Source organism: Plectrocnemia conspersa, unplaced genomic scaffold (genome assembly GCF_051122295.1).
Source record: "Plectrocnemia conspersa isolate PC_06_02 unplaced genomic scaffold, ASM5112229v1 ptg000013l, whole genome shotgun sequence".
In the NCBI taxonomy this organism is placed as follows: Eukaryota; Metazoa; Arthropoda; class Insecta; order Trichoptera; family Polycentropodidae; genus Plectrocnemia; species Plectrocnemia conspersa.
The window spans coordinates 13,015,664-13,039,870 of NW_028277177.1; the positions used below are offsets into that span (position 1 = coordinate 13,015,664).

Consider the following 24,207-nt stretch of genomic DNA (forward strand, 5'->3'; position numbering starts at 1 on the left):
TAGATATTGACACAATCTTGTCTTCATCTCGGCGTCTCATTAGGCGAACGCTGCGTTCTAAAGAAAGAAAAGGATGTATTGAGATATCAGAGAATATTGGTAGAGAATATACTTTTATAAAGATATATTGACGATACCAAAACTTTGATACATTATTTTTTTATTAATTATATATCATCAATTTATTTTTTCTCGCGAAATATTAAAACATTATCAATTTAGACAAGATGAGAAATACATTAATTTGTGAAGTAAATCGCAGGTAAAAAAATTGATCAATAGTTTTAATGATAGCTAAATATTTTTCTTTGTACATTGATAGATATCTACATATGTACATATAAATATGTAAAAATAATCAAAAGATTATTTACTATTGGATTTACACGATACATAATCAATGAATCTCAGAACGGATTTCTGAAATTTCTACGCCATAAATATATCATGTCTGCTCCTTTTTAGCGCCCAACTCGCACAGAGTGTCTTATAGCTTCACCCTTCGTAAACTGTTTCATTAATAACAGTTCTGGACATTTCTAAGTAAGTAATGTCATTTTTATTAGACCAAAAAAACGTTTATTTGCTTACACTATTCGTTTTTTGATCTCCTCACTGATATTCTTTTTGGCTGTTACCAGAGTTACTAGGTATATAAAACTGTTGACACACTCAAAATAATACTCATTTATTTGGATACTCATTGAAACATAACAAGCATGAATTTTATTTTCTGCTCGTTAATTCTTAAACAAATTTGCCTGGTTGATGACAGTTTTGTATGTTTTGCCTTTTTTACAATATTTATGTCATCTGCAAAGGCGAAGATTTGTACATATTTATTACATATAAATACTATTTATTATATTGAATTTTTCCAGGGCAATGTTAAACAGGATGTATGTTGAATACCATTTAGCACATGCAAGGGCCTGGACAGATTTTGCACTCTCACTTAGCATTTGACACTTTTCATCGCAAGTTTTACCATGAACTTGAGCTTCTCCGGGACTTATAATATTAATCGATAGTTTAAGGGCTGTCAAAATATGTTTTTTAATGATTATTTTTTAATTAGCAATATTACTTATTTACGTTCACATTAAAAATTCACATCATTTTGGTACATTTCGCCTATTCTTATAATTCACTAAGCAATATCTCTAAATAGCTATCACGTCACGCGGATCCTAACAAAAACGTTGTATCTCCAGCCGAGCAAACGAATTGCTTCTATATTTCTAGAATATCCATCATATTTTTCGTCTATTTATTAAATAAATTCTTTTCGAGCAGTTCATAGATATATAGGATTATGGTATAATCTAGCACTGCATATTTTAAAGCATTGATATGTAGCGCTGTGTCTCAGATGGGCGAATGTTATGGAACAGCGAAAAGAGTCAGGATGCTCCGCGAATAATACGACTGTGTGATCCTGCAGTTTTAGCTACTGATGCCTTATTCATTTAATTATTCTGTAATTATGGTTAAAACTTGTTCAAAAATATTTTGATTTCATAGATCGATAAATGGACCAATTATTACTGACCATATTAAAAAATACAAAAAGGATTTTCTTAAAGTGTTATAAGTCAACCCCGAAGTATTTCATAAACTATCCTGAATATCCCTCGTTTATAAAATATTAGGTTATCCGGAAAGTTTGAGCATCTCAGTCGTAATACAAGGTAGATGTACGCGCGTGCTGTGGTGTGTTTATAGGAAGAAATCGGTGAAGGGGGAACCTGTCACTCAGAACAGCTACATAATCCGCTTAGGACACCACAGAACAAGAGACTCGTATAGATGTTGGGGTGGTTGGGCGAGGGTGGAGGTTACCGAGGATCAGCGGCGAAGAGAACTCCCGTTTCAAAAGATAATGAATTAAAAAAAGGGAATAAATCAATTAAACCGCGCACATCAGCACAAAAGCCTTTGTGCGAACGCTGAATGCGAAGAAACATCTTGTTGAACGTAGTACTTAAACATAAAATAAAATTGAAATAAAACACAAACAAGGGCGACCGACGCTGGTGCCCACATCATTGTGTTCTTCTCCGTTTTCTGCTACTTGTGCAACCAGAATATTGTTTGCGGTTGTATAATTTGACGTGCCTTTAGCGGTTTATTCTTCAGAAGCTGTGAAAAGTAGTTAAGTAAATAATAATACCTTAATATAAATTATAAATATTAATCTTCTATAAACGATTCGGGAATCCAAAGCCTTCAGTTCATAAATCAATTTATATCCATTGCTTTATCATTCTGGTTTACTCTAAAGCAGGGGGTGTCCAACAATTTTGATCGGCGGGCTGGATTACCAACTTTTTGAAGGCCGGCGGGGCACAGCGATTTTTTTATATAACAAATACCTAAATGGAAATTATATAATACATGTAATATATATCAAATTATTTCGATATTTAATTATTTTATTTTAATAGATGGAGAAGAAAATTAAAATAGACAGCGAATGCAGAACATTTAAAGAACAATGAAGACTTCAATATTTCATGATTGATGCTGGAAATAAGGCAATATATTTATTTTTTAAGAAACAATCGCTGTCCTCAAATAATATATTGTGAAACGACACTATGATCAGGGCCGCCGAGAGCAAACCCGGGCCATGGGAAAACAATGATTCCGGGCCTCATGACAAAAATGGCATTTTATATATTTTATACTATCGTAATATAATTTCTTGAATAAGTAATAAAAGGTACGAGTTAACTCTTTCTATGCTACAAATAAATTAGCTACCGTAGCCACATATTTTTTGAAATCATATTTTATGTGAAATATTTTAATTATGCATTAAAAATTATTAAAAATATCTACTCATAATATTTACTTTATAATTATTCTTGTTTTCTTTACTGCTCAGTGTTGCCATATAATGAATTTCCAGTCCAGATCAAAAGCAATAAAATCGTGCCATCGCGGTGAAAACGCTCGATTATCAAGCATTTATATTAAGACTTTTTATAAAAATATTACTAGTGAGAATCGAATAATGCACATCTAAACCGAATTTTGAGCAATACGAGAGTGCAAAAAACATTTAACCCACTGCGATTTTGAGCTTTTGACGTGAATTTTTGTCTTCTGAGAAGTGATAATTGTTTTTGCGCTCTCCTATTGACCAAAATTCGGTTTAAATATACTTTGATCAGCACTCTTATATTAAAAGACATAAGTATAAACATTACACAAGTTATTGGTGTCTTTTCAAACTAACGATCTGTAAATATAGTTATTCCTAAAAAATATTTTTGAATAATTTCTCAAGAAAAATGCAAAATAATGATTATTCATAATTCGAAAAAATTTAAATTCTCGAGAATTCTCAAGAAATGTTTTTTTTATTTTGAATTACTGATTTTCCATTAAAACACTAGTACTATAGCGCATTTTTCTAAAAATAAAATTTTAAGTTTACTGCCGTGACTTGAACCCGCGGCCTCTAGGTTGCCAGTCCAGACCTTGCGGGCTATGCTACTCCGACCGTAATATATTGTTGCAAACTTTAATAACTTTTTTAAGCTTATTTATCTGCATTAGCTGCCTTTGCAGTTATTGAAATAAAAACTTACTTCAAAAACTAAGAAAAGACTCTCTCTTCCTTACTCTGATAACCAATTTGTGCTTAATCCTTTAAGCTCTTCAGTACTTTTTGTGCAATTTTATTTATGTGTTTATTGAGTCTTCCGTGCTTACTTTATTTTGTATTTTTATCCCTTTTGCTTAACAAGTATTAAAATAATTAATTCAACCATTTAAAGTGTACACCTCAAAAAAATCCTTTCTAATTTTTTTTCCATATATAGTAAATACATTATGAAAAAATAATATATTAAATATTTGAGAAAATTCAATAATTCATTAATTTTCTTTTTCTTTTGAAACTCGCTAATTTTCTTTTGAGATATTTTTGCAATTTTCTCTTTAAAGATTTAATTGTAAATTATAGTTTGAATCGCCTTAACTAAGTGTTAAGAAGTATTAGCTAATTAATTTAGTGTAAGATCTCTGTTTTGTCTTCCGTCATGCGTAAGAGTTGATCCATACCACACAAAAGTTCATTTGAAGAAATCTTCATCAATTTATAATATGTTATTGCGCAAAAACAGATCCTATTCAGTAAAGCCTAACTCGTTACCTGTGCTTATGATATTTTGATAATTATTCGTTAGCGGTTCGAATTGATCTTTCATTGCAATCTCTGGCCAAATATTTTTCCACTTGTGATTCGTTAATTATTTCTTGAATTTACCCCGTTCAGTATTATAATTAAAATCTTAACTAATATGATTTGAACCTAAATGTAACTCCTTCATTAATCAGTTAATTAAAAAATATTTCGTAAAGCGATTTTTTATTTATCTTTTTTAATTCCGGTAATAAAGGCGTAAGTAAAGCAAAGGATGTGGGTATATGTATAGAAACTACTTTGAATATACATATATAGAATATTTTTCGTTGTTCTTTTCATTTTGCTTCTCTAGAAATTAAATAGTCACACTTTAAAAAATGTGTAACATTAATAATATCTTTCGTTTTTCTTCAGGCCATAGTGTATGTAGTGATATTATTAAATTTTAATTAATTGATAATGATTCTAAAATCCGGCGATAATAGCACGTCGTTCATTTAGCTTTGGCATCGTGTAGCTTACAAAGACAGTGTAACGAGCGCACAGCGCCGACTCGCAGCGGTACACAAAGCAATTTGAAATTGCCGTCTAATTTGGCGGAGGAAAGACATTTCCAGTGTAATTTCACTCTAATTTTGGGATCAAATGACTGAGTAAACGAGCAGCCGACGCACACAGCAAAGGCCCCGGCGTACAGAGAGCAAGCACTACGGGCGCCAAGGAGCAACCCTCGCTTCCAGGAGAGAGCACATTTTAGTGCAGCCGCCCGAACAAAATATGCTTGTAACATGAACCAGGTTAATTGGCACAAACGGAAACTCTGTCATGCACACATTTGTACCTTATATACTGGAGACGACACACAGAGCCGATATCTGTTTCGGAAACTGTGTTATGTCGTTTGCGATACGGCAATCCGAGCAACTGACCCGGAGGACTTGTAACACTTCCGAACAGGAAAATTATATAAATATAAAGGCACAACCGTAAATTATTATCGTCATCAGAGACGTTCCGTGGGTAATGCGGTAGCAAATGGTAGTAGAATATGAACATTAGATCTAGATTTTCGTATACAAAACATGTCTCATATAAAAATATAATTTTAAAGGGCATTTCTCTGACTTGCGCAGAATAAATTTGATGAAGACAAACATTATAAAACTGAATTAAACAATTTTGGCAAAAAGTATCGCTGTATATTTAAATAAAAGTTTCACCTAAAATGAAATTAAAGAATTGCAAACAAGTGTACTGTTAAAAACTCCTCACTTTTATGAAGATATTTATGAAGAATTAAAATTTCTCTTTAAAAATATTTTTTACCCCAAGCAATATTGATAATAATTTATAATCTAAATTTAAAAGAAATCCTAACACGTCTTAAAAAATAAGCATTATAAAGAAATATCTACGATCACATCTTTAAATATATTATATACTTACACTAACGCTAATATCTAAATCAATCTTAATTTTCTACAGATCGTTTACGAATAGAAACCAATATAGTAATATTTTATTTATTTATTATAAATTTTCCATTGCAATATGACAAGCGTTTGCCCAATTTAACGGTATAAACACAATCAACAACTATGTAGTAAGTAAGTGGTGAGACACCAGACTGATATCAAAGTCTATAAATAAACTATTATTACAGCTTATAATCAATTGATGTTACAATACATGATTTAGCTTGACTTCTTTGAAATATAATACATAGCTATTATTTTTATTGTAGATTTATATTCTAATATATATTTTACAGTTATTATTTTTATTTTAGATTTTTTCTGAAGATTACATTAGATATATTTATTTTTTATATTATTTGGGTGTAAAGCTTTATTATATCCTAAGCCTTGCTTATTGCTTGCTTGTGGGTTGTGACTCAAAAAATTGTTAATCGCTGACCTATATGGTTGCGTGCATATATGATATATTTGTTTGTAGGTGTTATTCTAGTACGTTTAGAATACAAAATACAGAGAATGATATTATCCATTCAGACACGGCATATGCTTGTAATTAAATTATCTAATTATTTATTAGGTCAATCAAGGTATATTAATTTTAAATACATAGTTTTTCTGTTTATTTTTATTGGGTACGATTCTAATGAAATAAATTATCGCTCAGATCAAAATGGTGCAATGAAAAAAAATATAATTGTATTACATAGTTGACATAGTTTAATTTGTTTTTCTTAAATTTATAATGCACTTTTTTTGTTTTCACCAGTATGACTTATTATCATTTACTTATAAAAAACTATTTATTTTTTTAAAGGGGAATTTTTTACAAATACTATTTGTTAAAAAATAATAATTTAAAATTATCATTGCCGTAATTATTATATATAATTATATATAATAATATTAATAATTATTAATTATTATATATAATTTAATTTACATAATACATAAAATAGTAACCGATTAGTAAATGCGCTAAAATTTCAAAATCAATAAAGCACATCACTAGTGTTGTTTGACGTATGTCAGTTGAGAGTTGCGGCTTGGGTGTCGCCTTTTATTATTTTGCAAGCGACTATTGCTAAAAATAACCATGTTAGGCATGAGATTCAACTCCTTTAGCGACGCCGCACTAAGTGAACCTGAACAAGATGCCCAAACAGCTTTAATAGATCTCGATAAAGGTACCTAACCTAAAAATATACATACAACACAACTAATAATAATCAATGTACAATAATTTCAGGCTTACGATCGGGTAAAGTCGGAGAACAATGCGAAGCGATCGTTGGATTTCCGCGACTGTTTGAAAAATACCCCTTTCCGATCATTATAAACTCTTCATTTCTCAAATTGAGTGATGTATTTAGATTGGGAAACAACTTTTTGAGACTATGGGTGTTGCGTGTTTGCCAACAGAGTGAAAAACATATCGACAAAATTATGAATGTCGATGAGATAGTGAGAAGGATATTTAGCGTGATACATTCTAACGACCCTGTTGCGAGAGCATTAACGCTCAAAACGCTCGGAGCTCTAGCTGCAATCATACCTGAAAAGCAAAACGTGCATCATGCCATTAGATGCGGATTGGATAGTCACGATAGCGTAGAAGTCGAAGCGGCGATTTATGCAGCTTCAAATTTTGCCGCCCAGTCAAAGTAAGTCATATTAATATTACGATTTTTTAAATATTCTAATTTAAGCTGCCATATTCCGTTGAGAAAATCTCAAGATACAATTACCAATATAAAGTGGAAATTTTGATTATTTTACCAATAGATTATCATTTTCAATGTTCTATTTAATTAGCATTGCAGTACATACAATTAATAAGAATAGTATACTATTGAAAATAAAAAATAGTACAGATAATATTTTTGCAAATATCAGTTATCAATGAAAATTGAATATAGTGATCAGCAAATATATTTTATGGAACGCTTCGATTATTAAATCTATCTAGATCTATCAGTTTCTTAGCAGCTAGCGCTGACAATAGGCCATGTCTGTATTTTTGTGGCTTGGCACATGCATCAGCGTAATGCCATGGATGTGCATAAATTTCCATGAGCTTTCAACTCGACAATGTCAAATCGCCGGCACCAACTATGCCTCAATAAACGGCTAGCTCCTATTATTTAGATTAACATTGTTAAACAACCAAGTCAACTTGCATCTTCATTTCTAAAAGTATGATATAATGGGCGAACACGTTTGCATAGATCATAGAGACGATTTGTTCTTTTCTTCTGATCTGTTCCTATATATCTGCTCCAAATGCTCCAAGCGGCTATGTGAAGAGGAATCTCATTCCTTGCTCGTACTCTCGAGACAAAACTGCAAAAAAGCTTGGTAGGCATCAATAATATGTGGAGTGTTAATCTATGACTTTTCTTCAGAAGTGAAGCTATTTCATTCACTGTTACTCGACAATTTTCCTTTACGATGTCTTCAACTACTACTATTGACTCTAATGTCACTACAAAACTCATGCCGTTTAGGAACTTTAAAGTCCATTTGTACACTTGATAAAGTGACAGACATGCATCACCATACTGAACTTTTATTCATCGATTTGTCAAAAAAAAAAAAAATGACAGTGTTGCTCCGCTTTGATGCAGGTTGCAAGTGCGGCGGCTATTTATTTAAATTACTGTTGTGCCTTCACAATTCATGCGCCTATTATACAACATTTCTGTCAATTTTCAGGACACTTAATATTTTTATTTGTCACACCCTCATCTAAAAATCGAACAGTTAGTAACCAATATACGACACTTGATTTTAATTTTTATAGAACTTTTGCTGTTTCAATGTGCAACAAAATATCAGAGATGATCAGAGGACAAGCTACTCCTGCCGGATTGAAACTTCAGCTCATACCAGCTTTGAGGCACATGCATCACGACTCAGCAGCTGCTAGGCCAGTTCGAGCTCTTCTAACAAGACTATTACCTAGGATGCCAGCCGCTCCGTTCGTTCGACTCATGCTACACACTTTAACAGATCTTGCTGCTTCAACTCTCATTGATATTCCAGATCAAGTATTACTTCATTAGATTTAAATCATGTAATTATAGTATTCTAACATTAATAATTTATTTAGGTGGATCTATTATTAGAAAAGGTAGGGGAGCCTAGAGCTTCCATAAGAAATGCGGCTGTAGTCGGTTTACGAAGATTAGCAAAGAGTGGATGTGCGGAATTATGGCCTTCGGGTGCAACTCAAAAGCTCGCTTCTGAAGCACTTGCGTTGACACAATCAGACCCGACAACTCTAGCATGTTGTCTCAGTGTTATTGAGGTAAAATTTATTAAAAATACATAAAACTATTGTCGTTATAAATACTTATATATTTTCATAGTTATTGATGAAAGAACCAGTTATGGTCAAAGCTAACATGCATCCAAATTCAAAAGTTCGAGAGTTGTGCAATCAGAGTATTTACAGCCATAATTTATTGATTGCTTCCAAATCGGCTCATATATTGACAATGATAGCTGTTCATTGGTAAATATATTTTAATATTTTTTTAAGTCATTTTATACATATTATATATTTACTCTTAGCTTCCAAGAAAATCTGCCTATACTCGACATTGAAGAATTAATAATTGGATTAGAGAGTCTAATCATTATCACAGGACAAGGAGAAGATTCGAAAGAAAAGCTCTACCAATTGAAACTTACACTTAAATGTGTTGTGAGTGTATATTATATTTAGATCATTTATATAAAATTCATTTTTGTATTGATTTATTTGTATATGATTTAAGGTCCAAATGTGCGAATGGTGCGAAAATGACTGCAAGCGTCTCGTCGAATTGATAGGCCATGAAATAGAAGAAGCGAGAAGTAGACGAGCGACTGCTCTCATATCAGCTTTGGGAGCATTGGGCGCAAGACATCCGAATCACGTTCGAAATGCTTTACCGTCAGTTGTACGAAGATTAAACTCAGTAACTCCAAAAATAAAGGAGGAAAATAAAGGAACGACTGATGTTGAAATGATGGATATTACAATGTGAGTTATTATAACGCTTGGAGAGCTCCAATCCTTTTATAAAAAAAACTAGTTTTCGTATCCTTCAACATAAATTATTTTCCTCTGCTTGTTTTGGGTGCCCTGTTCTTCTCTCAAGTAAATTTTTGTCACATTGAGTGACAGCCCTCATTACTTGTGCTATGATGAGCACATGGTGTATTATGAATTGAATTAATCTACGTGTTTTTTTTCTTTTTAATTACATCCATATTTTTTTGTTAACACGTTGAATACCGTATGCACAAATTTGTGCATTTCGACATTTCTATTTTTATATAACAAAATCACACACAAAGTATTTACTTAGCGCTTTAGCCGAATATGTTTTTAATATTATATTAATCAAAATGGTTGAAAAATTCGAAATCCGAAAATCTAGAGGCTAAAAACTCAGGTAAAAAAATTGAAGGAAGTGCTTACAGATTATTTTTATATGAATATAACCCACGTATTATCTATTCGTAATAATGAAACCAGCTACTATAAAACTATGTGTTGGCACCGACACGATTTTATTGCTTTTGATGTGAATGTTTGACTTCTGAGAAGTGATAATTGCAGTATCATAAGAATACTAAATAATATATAATTATCTATTTTACAGCAATAATTTAGAAAATAAGAGTGACAACATCGAAGCAGACGCTATTGTCATATTATGCACCGTCTTATTTCAAGTCATAGCTGGTCACGATTGGCCGTCACACGTTTTAAACGTTATTCAAGGAGCCGTCAATCCGATGAATCTATGGGTGCATTTTAGAGTATCTCGTGCCGCTATGAGATATGGACAACACGGTGTAGCTGCAAATTTTATGTCTGAGTTACCAGGAAGAGCTGGAAGTGAATTAGCTTATCATTGGTTGGGTGCTATACATATGATAGCTAAGGCCGAAGCAACTCTACAAGCGTCTACTGCTAAGGACCTCCAACAATCGCTTCGTACGGCGACTACTTTGTATCATCAAGCTATGGCATCGTTGAAGGTAAATATCTGATGCTTAAAAGTATGATGTAAGCGATATTTTCTGTACATTTCTTCCATTGTATAGGCTGGATGGTCTGGTGGTCAATGTGCCACTTTTCAATGGGAGTATGTTCGAGTCAGAGGAGAGATGCTCGGTGCATTAGCGAGAGTATTGGCTGCGTGCCGTGCATTCTGTGCTCAACCACCACCAGCCATAGCCCTTACGCAAGCACAGGTTTAATTATTTTTATTATACTTTTATCAAAGAAATAACTTAAATAAACTAACGCTTATATTTAATTTATTTATAGACAAGCCGAGATGAGTTCTTACGTTGTGGTCACATCACACAACAATTGAGAAAAGCATCCATCGAATTCAAAGGCTTAGCCGAAAGTTACTGCCGATTATATCAAACTAGTTTCGATGCTGATCCTCCAACTTTGGATCACTTGCAAATGTAGTTTTTTAAATTAAATCTCAAATTAACATCCGATCTATGTATACTAATATATCTTTTAATCCTTAGACTTCAACAAGTATGCTCATTGATTGCTCAATCTTTAGAACGAGTATCCACTGCCAATTTACAAGATCAGGGTATCTCAGATATCATTCAAGCTCAAGGTAGATTCTAAATATAATTTTGTTTGCATTTATGTTTATATATTGATTATATTATAATGTACAAATACAGATTTATCGAATTATTGCCTCGAATCTCAATTGTTGATAGCGACGTGCCAAAAGATCAGCGAAATCACCACAAAAATGATGGAATCTAACGATTTGAAACCAATCATTACGCATAGAGTAATATTTATTTATTATAATAAAGGTTTTATATTTTATATTGATATAATTCATATTTTTTATAGCAAATTGAATGTGTGTGGCAACAAGCAGCGACCTTGTGCCATGCTCCGCTTCCAATGCCAAGATTTTTCTTCCAACCGCTGCAAACTACTGCTGTTAGATTGGCTGTGAGTGCTCAACCGAAATCGGCTGGTGATCACCATTCCGTGTTACACAATCACCATTTGACTGTCAAGGTAGATATTTTAATTCCAGAACTAGTTATGCTACGAGCGACCTTCGACAAAAAATGAATCACAGTCAATAAATAATTAATATTAATTTATAGGTTGAAGGAGTAATTCAAATGGGCGCACAAGCAGGACTCTTTAGAAAAGCAGCAACAGTTCAACTCACTCTTACAGCTCACATTCAAAAGCTGCCCGAAACCAAAGTATGCTCGTTAATATTTGTTAGCGTACGACTACAACACAGCTTATTTCATTTAAATATTTTGACTCAATTTTGACGCACTGAATCTTATTTACCTGTGTGATTTCAGGGAGAACAAACCGCACCTTTTGTTACGTTAACCGAACGATTAAAACCAGCTCACGACTTCTTTTCTACACAATTGCTAGTGAGCTTCCTTGGGGCGACCAATCAAGGCGGCGGAAGTGGAGGAACTAACGTTTTGGTCGCAGTAGAAGCTGCTTTGTTAGATGAATCGGGCGTTCTGTGGAGAACTGGTCCAAGACATACTCTCAACGTAAAGGTATGTTATTAATGTATGTATACATTTATATTATATTGGAATGAAACAGATTGCTAACCAACACTCGATTAGATAGAGCCGCTTAATAATAATTTAATGCGTTGTGTAGATATGATTGTATCATGTGGTAAAATTGTTTATTAGTATAAATATGGTCTTTTTAAAAAAATAATTATTGAATTAATATATTTTTTGGTGTATGGTGATAGGAATAGGCAAATGAGGATCATTATTTTTATATAGAAGCACGTAGCGGTTTCTAATTATATATGTTCCATGTTCTCATTTTTAAAAATTGTGATACCTAAAATCAATGTATGAAGTTCTGTAGAAAATTATCCTGCAAAAGTAAAATAAATAGAATGGAGTAAATAAAATGTCATGATTGAAGTACCATCCGCAAATATTGCAATTTTAATTTCTGGACATACAATCGATATATCATAGTTCCAAAAACACTGCCTTGCGAGACTGCAGCTAACATTTTCCTGATGTTAAAATAACCATTTTCGAATCTCAGTCAGAAACATCGGACTGATATGTACATTTTAGTATTGTGATACATAATTTAGGCAGTAGTTTCCAAAGTTCGTTCATATCTAAAGATACTAACAGTGCAAGAATTCATCAAAGTTGCCAATAGGTATGAATCGTAACTCTTCCAGCACCAGAACCACGAAATTTAAATATTATAAAAGCACAAAATTTATATTATTAGTATATGTTGTAATAACAATTAAATTCACATAAAATAATAGCTAAATACAATTCACATGATAATTCAATAATTATTTACATTTTTATTTACATTTTTATTTACACATTTACTTACATTTTTATTAACACAGTTATTTACATTTTTATTCACACAATTATAATATTTACATTTTATTTTATATATTTATTTACATTTTATTTTATATATTTATTTACATTTTATTTTATATATTTATTTACATTTTATTTTATATATTTATTTACATTTTATTTTATATATTTATTTACATTTTTATTTACATAATTTTTTACATTTTTATTAAAACAATTATTTATATTTTCATTTACATTTTTATTTACACAATTATTTACAAATTATTTTTACATACATATGTATGTACTTGATTGTAAATCATTTCAAATTACATTTTCTTGATTTTTTCACAAGATCGATAAGTCATTGAGCCATTCTTGTCATCGAATTTCTTTCGTTTTCAGCGAACAGCCCTAGTCTACTGAAATATCATGAACTCTATGAAACGTTCGGTAACTTTGAATTCATTGGAATCTTGATTTTGTGATATTAATCTGAGAATTAAGACATTTTGTTTGTTGTGTGAAACATCTGGGGCTGCATCTACTATTATTCCATAATAAATCGCTTCTTTTCTTTGTTCTAGAATAGTTTGAAGTACTTTTTCACAGACTAATAAACTCATTTTGAGAATGCTACAACCAATATGCTTGTCCTGTCATATCTTGATATTTTTTTAACTTTAGCGAGATGTTGTCGTATTACCTCGTCATATTTACCAATTAATTCTAATACTCCTAAGAAATTCCCATTGTGAAGATCTCCAGTTAATGTGCTGTCCCCCTGAAATACTAAACTTCTAAATGATAAAAATAATACTACGTTTAAAATTCATTGTAAAATTTCTTTCCATTTGGTCATCTCACTAAATTTGCCATTTTAAATGTTTATCGATGCCACATATTTTTAACAATTCCAAAATAAATTACTAATTCAAATATTGTTTTGCTCAACACTATTTTCGTAAAATGGCAAATTATAGTATAACTTTTTCCAAGGTTTATTTCTGGGTAAAAATCCATCTTTAGCTAAATTGCTTAAATTTATATTATTTTTATTGTAAAACGTTTTACACGGTAGACAATAAAGAGTTTCTTTTAGTTTACTCCACGTTGACCATTCTCGTGAAAAATGCTCTCTTAATCTTTTATCTTTCATTTTAGTATAAATCATTGAATCTTGAAATTCTCTACCATTAATATATTTTGGTAAATCTTTATAAATACTTAGGAATTCTCAAAAGCTGATCGTTTGTACTATATTTTGTTGCAACTTATTTAAGATTACTCAAGGCCATATATGAGGGTTATCATATATATTAGAGTTGTCAACAGAATAGTGTCTAAATCATCAATTGCATTATGATCTTCCAAAGTCATTCCTCCTTCAGGTGTTACATTTCTATTTTGTTCATCGTCATATGTAATATTTGCTTCTTCTTCATAGTTAGTTTTCACCGAAAGTATAAATTTGTATTCGCTAATAATATGAAAATTTTTAAATTCAGGTTGAAATAACCATTCTAAATTTTCATTCTCTTTTATATAATTTCTACTATAATTTTACGATAATGTGAAAAAACACATATTTTTTAATTAAAATAAACTTAGTCTAACAAAATAAAATTATAATATTTTTAAGTTTACAATATAATAAAAACTTGCGACTCAAAACAATTATAAGAAGTTCGGTCATAGCAGGTACAGCGACAATTTACTACAAATCGAATTAACTCTGAAATACGAAGACGAACAAAACTAATCGATTTTGTGACAAATAGTGAAAAAATAATTTTATAAAATCGATCAGTATCGAGCTCTCTCGCGAGCCTGGGCCCCCGGGCTAGGAATCCACTGGAGTCTCAAAGTAGAACTAAAGTAAATAACAGCATATATTATAATATAGAGTGATTAAGCAAAGATTTTTCTTCTATCTATAAGTACACAATTATTGTCTGATTTTAATGGCTTTGTTTATCTTATTGGTACTAACATTCACTTTTTGACTTTCTTATTTTATTAATACATATTAAATTAAACTTATTTTAAATAATACTTTGTATATATGTATATTAAACACTTACATTATTTTTCAGGTTTTAGAAGATAATAGTACAAAAAATGCCCAATCGCAAGCCGCAAGAAGATTTTAATTATACAAATGTAATAAATTTTATTAATAAATTTTTATGTTTAATATATTTTTTCTATATATATATGTAAGTAAATGATTGGGAACTGTGTTAATATAATATATAGATAACGCTATATCAAAATTGGCTCATTTGATTGAATTGATATTACTATTGGAACTAAATGATATTATTATTAAAAAAATACGCTTTATAATCTTATCATTGATTTGATAAGAACGGTACAGTATATAATACTATATTTTTAAAAGTTATTTCATTTTATAATACATGATTAAAGATGTGCAGAATTAGTGTTATTAAATTATTAACCTTAGTGTGTTTCCATGCGGTGTTAGCGCATGAAGGTAGTGTATCGTTGTGTGATGTTAAATCGCCTTACCATTGCAAGTGTTCAAAGATAAATTCATTGGCTGTTCGAGTGAATTGTTTTGGAAGAAAAATCAAAGTGCTTGAAAATGCATCTTTACCACTATTTGCGGATACCGTTGATCTATCAAGAAATGAAATTGAAGAAGTTGTAAAGTTTTTACCGAGTTCGACTTTGAAGAGTCTTATGCTGAATAGAAATAAGATTGAGTACATCGAAGGAAACGCTTTCGAAGGTTTACCGAATTTGGAATTATTAGATTTGAGTGAGAATCGAATCGCGAATTTGAGTCTAGCTACTTTTCATGGTGTCGTTAATTTAAAAATGCTCAATTTAGCAGATAACAATTTTAAGAAATTCGACCGGCAAACTTTTCTATATTTGCCAATTTTGAAAGAATTAAATTTGAACGATAATGATTTGGGATTTTTTTTCTGGAGCCGAGCTGATGTGTTTGATGTTGAAGGCATTTCAGTCAATAATAAATTGGAAACACTACACTTGAAAAACAATAGTATTACCGGGCTATGCTATCAATTTTTTTCTTCTGCGTATACTTTAAAGAAAATTGATCTTTCTTATAATAACTTCTCATCGTTGCCAGTTTTGCCGGATACCTTAGAATATTTGGATATATCGGCAAACCATATAGAAACGTTTGAATCTGACGATTTCAAAGAACTTCCATTACTCAGACACTTGATAGCGAATCACATGCTGTATTTGAATGACATCAAAAACAATACATTTTTACCTTTAAATAAATTAGAGAATCTCCAATTAGAAAATTGTAATTTTAATTATTTTAATCCATACTCTTTTGGCGTCAAATTGAAGAATGAATATTACCCTGAATATAATACAACGTTGAAACACGTGAGCTTCCTCGGTTCGGGATTAACAACGCTAGAAAAGCATTTATCGCTGCTGTTTTGGAATTTGACTACGTTCGATATACGAGGAAATCCTTGGAAGTGCGACTGTAAAATCACATGGATATTAAGACTTAATATCAATGAAGAATTTAAAGAAAATATAAGGTTAGTAATATTTTTCAACTAAACTTCAATTGTATGTATAATGTGCATCAAAGTTTTTTAGAATTGGTTATGTTTATTAAACAAATCCACTAATCTTTCTGGCATTTCTAATTTATTAACCGTTCGTTCGAATGAAAACAATCATGTTGTTCACGCGTGACACAAGCGGTTATTCTTGCACTGTATGCAATGATTAACATTTATGATTTGAACGTTTGCTGCTTTGCTTTCAAAAAGGTCTAGTAAACGTCATTTGTTTACATTTTTAAGGCTTTGGCGATTTCTATTTCTGAGTGTTCTCATATTTTATACCAGCACGATAGACCAATGGAGTCAATCGTACTAAGTCTGAGAGATCGGAATTAGTGGCTCTTATATAATTATAATTCCTATCGATCATTACAGATTTTATTTTTCTAATCTCATGGATGAATAATTTAAGTCAATTGAGCTAAATCGTGCATAGTGATACCTATTGATTATAAGCTGAATCGCTTATAATTAATAAAATAGATGTCACTGATTTACAGACATCGATTTCAGTCGGATGTCTCACTTCTTACTTGGTAGTGGCTGATTGTTTTTACCACCGTAGGCTAACGCCTGCTGTATTGAAACGGAAGAACATAAATAAATATCGTATTTTGTTTAGATGGTGATTTCTAACGCGAAGTTATGTTGGATTCCTACTATTTTATCAGATTCCGTATTATTCACCTTATATTTTATTCTTACAAAAAAGCTTTTTTGCTACTTTCTTTAGCCAAATTTCATCAAAAACAAAACTCAAAAGATATGTAGATTGTAAAATGCCTCCATAAATTATAATTTATTAAATCAATATTATTATTTTTATTGTAGATGCTACTATCCAGTCCAATTGGAATATCAGCAAATGTTTATGGCAAAAGAAGAAAAATTCTCATGTCCAACGCACTTGGAAGTACTACGCTGGTTAATAGTCAACGGTCTAATAGTAATGTGCACCTTGCTCTCCGCTCTGGCAATGTGGTTGGTATACGTATGGCCAAAGAGGAATTCGAATATGAGATCGGTGAGCTCTCAATCGGCTTATGCAGAGATCACAATTGAACCCAACAGAGCTGAACATTATTGATTTGTATTAATATTTTTTAAAAAGCAATAAATTGTGTAAACTTTTTTATTTATATATATATATAATAAAAAATGCAATATAAAAAGCTACACACATCTGCGCTTAATTTAGTATACAAACTTTGGATTATAATATATCTAAGTCATATAATTACCAGGCACGGACATAATACACAAGAAACGCACGCATGTACAATTCAGTCGAGATATAGACAAGAAATAATGTAACATCAGATTGTATCAAAAGCGTATCTTCAGTCTAACTTATTGTGCAGAGATTCACTATTTGAGCATTAAATTCCAGTTTGCTTACACAAAAGTAAATAGAGAGCTTTGTGCCAAAAATTATTTACTGCTAAAGATATGTTCAATCTCAATAACGCAATATCAATTCCATACGATTTAATTATAAGTACATTTGAGTATATTAAATAAATATTTTACTAAGTACGGTTCGACACAAGAAATAAATGCAAATTTGTGGCTATTAAAATATCACATCTATGGAATTAAGAAAATAATACATATTTAAGGCTATTTATATAATATTAAATAGGTATAAAATTATTAATCTAGGATTTGATCCTAATCCGAATACGTACACGTTTTGGTATAAAAACAAAATGATCAAAATCCATTCTGATTCATAAATAATTATAAACATATCGAAACATGTAAAAAAGATCAACAACACAAAACAATATCAATTTATCATTTAAGTACAGTCTTCTTACACATAAATCTTAAATGTAAATATATTTTTTTTAATTGAAATACACTAAAACGAAAGCGTATTTAAATCCAATTTAGAATGATATGGAAACTATATTATTTTAAAGTATTTGTTTTGAGTCATTTTTATTGCATGGTTCTCAAATCATTCAGATCTTTAATTAAACCTTAATATACTAAAAACATTGCACAACAAGATTTTTACCACAAAGATAAAATGGCTCGATTAATTCCATTATATTTTTCCAATAAGGTCGTGTTTTTTTTAGATATTCCAAATTAATCATATTTTTTTACAAAATATACTATTTTAATTTTGTAAAAAACGATTTTTATAGCACGAGCAAACAGTAAGGAGCATGGTATAGCTGGATGTGTATTGACATTTTCTATATACATATATGTATATTATTAACAATAAGGGCTACAATATTTTACACACCACTTCTTAAAAGTCACAACTCACACACCGTCACTAAATGATATCTAAAAACCGAGACACTGTTATATAGCTAATATGTAATTAATAATAATATATAACGAATAAAGAGAATCATTTCATTAACTCAAAAACACAAATTGGAAAAATAATGATGCAGCTTAAAATTAACATGTAATTTCCTCACAAATCGAGTTATCTTTATGGCAAAAAGTACAAAATCGTTGTACAGTTAGATATTATTTAGTTTTACTTATGTTAATAAATCTTATGTACATGTTTAATACACATTTCAGTTAGAATTGTTTTTATCACAACACCAAATTATATTATAATATAAATATAAAAAATGTACAAAATCATATTTAAAAAATATGATACTATTCTTCACAATATTTACTATTTATTAAATAAAAAAATATTTTATAGTAAAGTATTGTTAATCCTAATATTTAGCAACTGAGGTATGTACAAAATACAACATTAAATCGATTTTATAAAAATTGATATAAAAATTTCGATATGCCATTGATAAAATGTGTTCAACTTTCACTATAAAAAAAATCTTATGCATTCAATATTTTATGATTTAAAGCTCAATTAGCTACCGTATATAATTTACAAGTAATTAAAATTTTACCACATTTTTTACAATAACCATTGAATAACTACGGCTATTATTAAAAGACACTGGTAAATGATTATGTATTATTTTTATACTAATCGGTGAAATGGCTCTTGAACCATAGGCAAGGGTCAGACGGACGTTTCCGAATTGACTCTGATGACGAAACGTTCGGTCGTGGGATCCGGTAGCTCTTCAGAGATAGTTAACGAAGGTAAGCATCTGACACTACAAAGCAAACAAACGTCTCCCTGCCGCAATTGGAAAATGTGACCGTCTCGCAACGGAGTCGTGGGAGCTACGGCGCTTTCCAGAGCCCACGATTGAGGGCTATTACTCGTCGGTAAAGCTGGTATGCCGCTGAGGAACGGCTCTAGGAACGTTCTCGGTGAAAGATCTCTCGCTAGACATCGAGCGAGATGACTTAAAATCGATTCGACCGAATGTCTCGGCTGTTGTCTCGTGACACGAAGATATTTTTGTAATGCTCTCGATAACGACGGAAATACAGCTTGAGCAGCTTCGTGAGCTTCCAAAGGTCTCGTCGATCCGGATGTCGTTCCACACGATCTTACGCGCTTAACGTGTGCGAACGCTTCTTCGGCCGCTGTTAATAAACGAGCTCTTCGTTTTCGCACTCTTCGCTCATATTCATGTTCTTCGTAAAACCTTTCATTGTGAGCTGAGTCTCTCCGACGCGTCGACGTCGTAAGGACCGATCTCGTTTGGCTGGATTGAACCGAAGTCCCGTTCGTTCCATCTACATCGTAAAACTTGAAGCTAGATTGATGTGCTTTTCTCTGCGATTTAGAAAGTGGAGTTTTTTCAAGATAAGGGTTATAAACTGGGAATTCTGTATAGTATCTAGCTAATAAAGCTGTGGCCGCACTCTGTACGCTCAAACGCCCTAACGTAAAGGAGCGACTGACTCCATCCGGTGATCTTATTACTTTGATACAATACGCAGGTTGTAAAGGTCTAACTTCTCCGACGAGAGCCGTGGCAACCAATACACATAAGAGTGTATCAGTTAATGCGCTAGCTGAGCTGACGTGAGCGCGGTATTCGCCGCCATCTTCTTCTCTTTCGGCAGCAGCCAAATAAAACAACCAATGTGTAAAAGTACAGAGAGCTAATAGAAGTAATAATGCTACACGAGCTAAAGGAGCTCTCGGAACTCTCGCAGAAGGCGGGCGGAATAATAAAGCCCAACCGCCGGCGCCCAAAGCTGCTAATCGACAAGCTAAGCTCGCCAAGGCTCCGCGACACTCAGTACTGCAAGCAGCTAAAGCGGCCCTTTCTTGTACACCTAAAATGGATGACTCTGAAGTGCCCAAAATGCCCAGTTTCGGCAATATTACCATAGCAATCGGGCTCAAAAACGCTATGATGCATAGGAACAATGTGACGGCAGTCGCGAAATGTTGTCGACATAGGTAAGTGACGCCTTGGCCTTCGTCAGGCGGCCAAATGCTAACATCTTCGATGGATTGGGAATTATCTGAGGTGTTTCCTGTGATAGCAGTCGTATTTTCACCCCAATTTTCATCTTGTGGTAATATTTGAACTTCGATAACTTCTTGGCCCTCACGTCCGCTGTCTGGGTTTATATTCACACTTGTTTGGAAAGGCGCCATATCATCTTCGATGTCTTTGCCTCTCGAAGATTTACTGCTCCTGAAATAATAAATATGTTGATGTTTAATTTAATTTTTAAATTAACGATAATTTCACTATTTTTTCAGTGTTTGTTAACAGTAGTCGTATCAATGTATCGGGATATTTTTTATTTCGATATTTTCAACCATAAATCAATAATGGTAGTAAAGATAAAATAATCTCAATTAAGCTATATTATGCTTTATGAGTTTCAATTTAGTCATAATGCGGTAATATCAGTTAAAAACTTATGTAATGCAACGGGCAATTATTTAGAAAGTGTCAAATGTGGATCTAAATATTTTGACATTGAACATCTATGTAGGGACGTGTAATCCTTAGGGGTTGTTAGTGAGGATATTAGGGCTGCCATCAAAGCAGGTCTGAGATTAACGATACAGAAGCAAGCAACGTGTCGCCTACATCAGTTCAGAGATTTAAAAAATTAGGAAAGGTGGTATAGGTATCTTATAAACTGTCTAGGGAAAATCTCACAAAGCGAATCTTAATATGTCAATAATTAATGATTCTAGAACAGAAAGATTTATTTCGAGTAAAATTGTTACTGAAGATTAGAAGTGGATCCTTTATTTATAACACGCGACATAAAAGATAGTGGTTGGATGTTAATCCACCCCCAATTCCAACCCTGGGAACAGAATTACACCCAAATATGATCATGTTATGCATTTGGTGGGATATGAACAGTTTCATTTCACATTTTTGTTTTTGCAAAAGTTGAACAGATAAATTATATTTTCGCTAGTAGAAATATATACATATCTATTGGTGAAAACATATTTGAACTTCACTAGTGAAAATATAATTTCACTGAAAAATACATATTCACTGTAACATTTATACATTGCATGTGAATAAATAATGATAAAGTGTAAATGTATATATTACTATGTATGGAAAATTTGAACTCATATAATTTTATTGGCACCTGTCAGATAAATTATATTTTCACTGGTATAAATATACAATAAATCTACCGTTCAATATGTATTCCGATATGATTTTACTAAAAAGACAAATATTGGGAAATATTTTCAGGATAGACTATTTTTTTAAAGATTTTCTTTGAGGGATAACCCAAGAATTTCTGGTTTAGAATCAGGAACACCATTTCAAATTTTTTCAGGGTGAGGGGCAAGAGATTGGTGGTCATATTTTTAATATTTCAATTTCATTAAAATTTATAGTGTTTTATTTAATGGCATGCATTTTTCTGGCCAAATTCATGGGGGGCAAATGCCCTCACCTGCCCCCCCAAATGATGTCCCTGGATATGAAGGACATATTTATTATGAGTTGTTGGATTATAAGCAGACAATTACGACAGACATACAATGTACTGAGCTAATTCAGTGACTCAGACCGTAAAAAGACCTTCCCTTATGAATTAAAGAAGGGTAATTTTACACCAAGACAGTGCTCGCCTTCATGTATCCAAGAAGACGATAGAAAAATTAATGGATTTTCTTGAGAACTCCTTTCTCACCCACTGTATTTTTTAGAGATTGCTCTGAACGATTATCATCTATTTAGATCCCTGAAATAGTTTTTAGGTGAAAAAAGTAGATATAAAAACGACAATAAATAATTTATTGCTTCTAAAAATAATGTATTTTTTGAATCAGATAAAAAAATGAACATGCGGAGAATAATTACATTTTAATTTTCAACTTATTTAACCTGCACCTTAAGAAATGTTTTAAGGTGCAGGTTAAATAAGCTGAAAAAAAACTTACAGAACAGCCTGATAAAAGGATTTTGAATCCTCTCGTTTGATTCGTTTTAAGTAAAATTATCTGTACACTTTGAGACATTCCCAGACAAAACAGGAAAAATCACAAAGTTGCGTCTCTTCCAAGAACATTTTCACTAACATCCAAAACAGTCACTTCTGATCCTCGAAATGAAACACTAAAGCCAATCTAGTGTCACAACGCCTTTATTATTTATAGTTTATAAAACAAGAAAAAACCTTACTATTATATTACGAAACTGCATAATAAACAAAATCATTCATGAAAAAATAATCAAAACACTATTTCCATCACTGAACATTATTGAAACAGAAGTACAATAACTAAAACCTTGTATCTTTATTATAAATTATAAAAAAAATATATCTCAAAACTATGTTTATGTCAGTAAACATGTTTTTATACCTGCTTTCTATCTATGAATTATTTTCAGTAATATTATAAAGCATAATTTTATCTCACCGCGTACTCCTGTGTGTATTGTGTCTGTCTCTATGTCCACGAGATCTTCTCGATCGACCGCTGAGATCAGATCGCACAGATTCAGTCTCCATTTCGGAGACCATCAACTCCCCAAACGTATTCCATCAGGGTAACTGTAAAGTTTTATTACACAAATTAAACGAGCAGAGTCGAGCTAGCGATATGAATTCTAATAAGATTCCGGTTATTGAACCGCGAGTAACGAAGGTCCGGTCGGAGCGCTCTCACCTGACGAACGTCCCGAACATGAATCGAAAGTTGTGGATGGAAATTCCAGGATTTTATCGAGCCGGCGAAAGTCGTAAGCGAGGTGCAGACGACCAACGCTCGTCCAACGCCAATTAAACGCCAGCTAAATCACTCTATAGTGATGTTCTACTTTGTAACGACAGCTTGCATCTGTTACTCATTTTGTAACACGTACATATTTCGGTTACCTTATTATTAGTAATGTTGTCGCTAAAAGTAATAAATTTGCAACAAACAATAAACTTCTTTATAATGCTTGTATGCTAAAACAAAATATATTTTTGAAAGCAATAAAAAAATTAAATAAGGACTTCATTATACATATACAAAATATTTTTTTTAATATTTTCAGTTATCTATTTACTAATTTACTTAAACTTAATTAAGACTATCGTGATTTAACAGATTGTGCCACGATGGTAAAATTATCACAAAATATTAAAATTCAATGATATATATCTACCGGTGAAAAAATATGTTTCGCAAATGTTTTTAACCACTTGCGTGCCGCGAGTTCAAAGTTAAACGTCACCT

At 31.8% G+C, this 24,207-nt stretch overlaps 3 protein-coding genes across 7 annotated transcripts; 2 read left to right on the forward strand and 1 right to left on the reverse strand.

The window, feature by feature from the left end:
* Positions 1 to 6,636: 6,636 nt before the first annotated feature.
* On the forward strand, positions 6,637 to 15,229 carry defl (Integrator complex subunit 7). 4 transcript variants are annotated; one of them, XM_088202685.1, is made up of 17 exons: positions 6,637 to 6,821; positions 6,884 to 7,298; positions 8,438 to 8,684; positions 8,747 to 8,944; positions 9,006 to 9,151; positions 9,211 to 9,343; positions 9,417 to 9,664; positions 10,290 to 10,671; positions 10,738 to 10,887; positions 10,964 to 11,112; positions 11,182 to 11,279; positions 11,350 to 11,465; positions 11,531 to 11,704; positions 11,797 to 11,901; positions 12,010 to 12,235; positions 13,438 to 13,485; positions 15,129 to 15,229. In XM_088202685.1, exons 1-15 carry the CDS (start codon positions 6,731 to 6,733, stop codon positions 12,232 to 12,234), a joined length of 2,877 nt encoding a protein of 958 aa, XP_088058811.1. In that variant the 5' UTR covers positions 6,637 to 6,730; the 3' UTR covers position 12,235; positions 13,438 to 13,485; positions 15,129 to 15,229. The 4 variants fall into 4 exon arrangements, with proteins under 4 accessions (XP_088058811.1, XP_088058809.1, XP_088058810.1 ...); XM_088202683.1 differs by having other exon boundaries at positions 12,010 to 12,222; XM_088202684.1 differs by lacking the exon at positions 13,438 to 13,485.
* Positions 15,230 to 15,363: 134 nt separating this feature from the next.
* LOC148227326 (uncharacterized) lies at positions 15,364 to 17,758 on the forward strand. 2 transcript variants are annotated; one of them, XM_088202691.1, is made up of 3 exons: positions 15,364 to 15,790; positions 16,325 to 16,595; positions 17,457 to 17,758. In XM_088202691.1, the coding sequence occupies exons 1-3, from the start codon at positions 15,466 to 15,468 to the stop codon at positions 17,710 to 17,712; spliced, it is 852 nt and encodes a 283-aa protein (XP_088058817.1). In that variant the 5' UTR covers positions 15,364 to 15,465; the 3' UTR covers positions 17,713 to 17,758. The 2 variants fall into 2 exon arrangements, with proteins under 2 accessions (XP_088058817.1, XP_088058816.1); XM_088202690.1 differs by having other exon boundaries at positions 15,368 to 16,595.
* A 1,835-nt stretch (positions 17,759 to 19,593) lies between these two features.
* On the reverse strand, positions 19,594 to 23,793 carry Vang (Strabismus domain-containing protein Vang). Its single transcript, XM_088202688.1, has 3 exons — positions 23,653 to 23,793; positions 23,404 to 23,537; positions 19,594 to 21,184 (listed from the first exon to the last, which is right to left on the reverse strand). The coding sequence occupies exons 2-3, from the start codon at positions 23,505 to 23,507 to the stop codon at positions 19,639 to 19,641; spliced, it is 1,650 nt and encodes a 549-aa protein (XP_088058814.1). The 5' UTR covers positions 23,508 to 23,537; positions 23,653 to 23,793; the 3' UTR covers positions 19,594 to 19,638.
* Between the last annotated feature and the right edge of the window lie 414 nt (positions 23,794 to 24,207).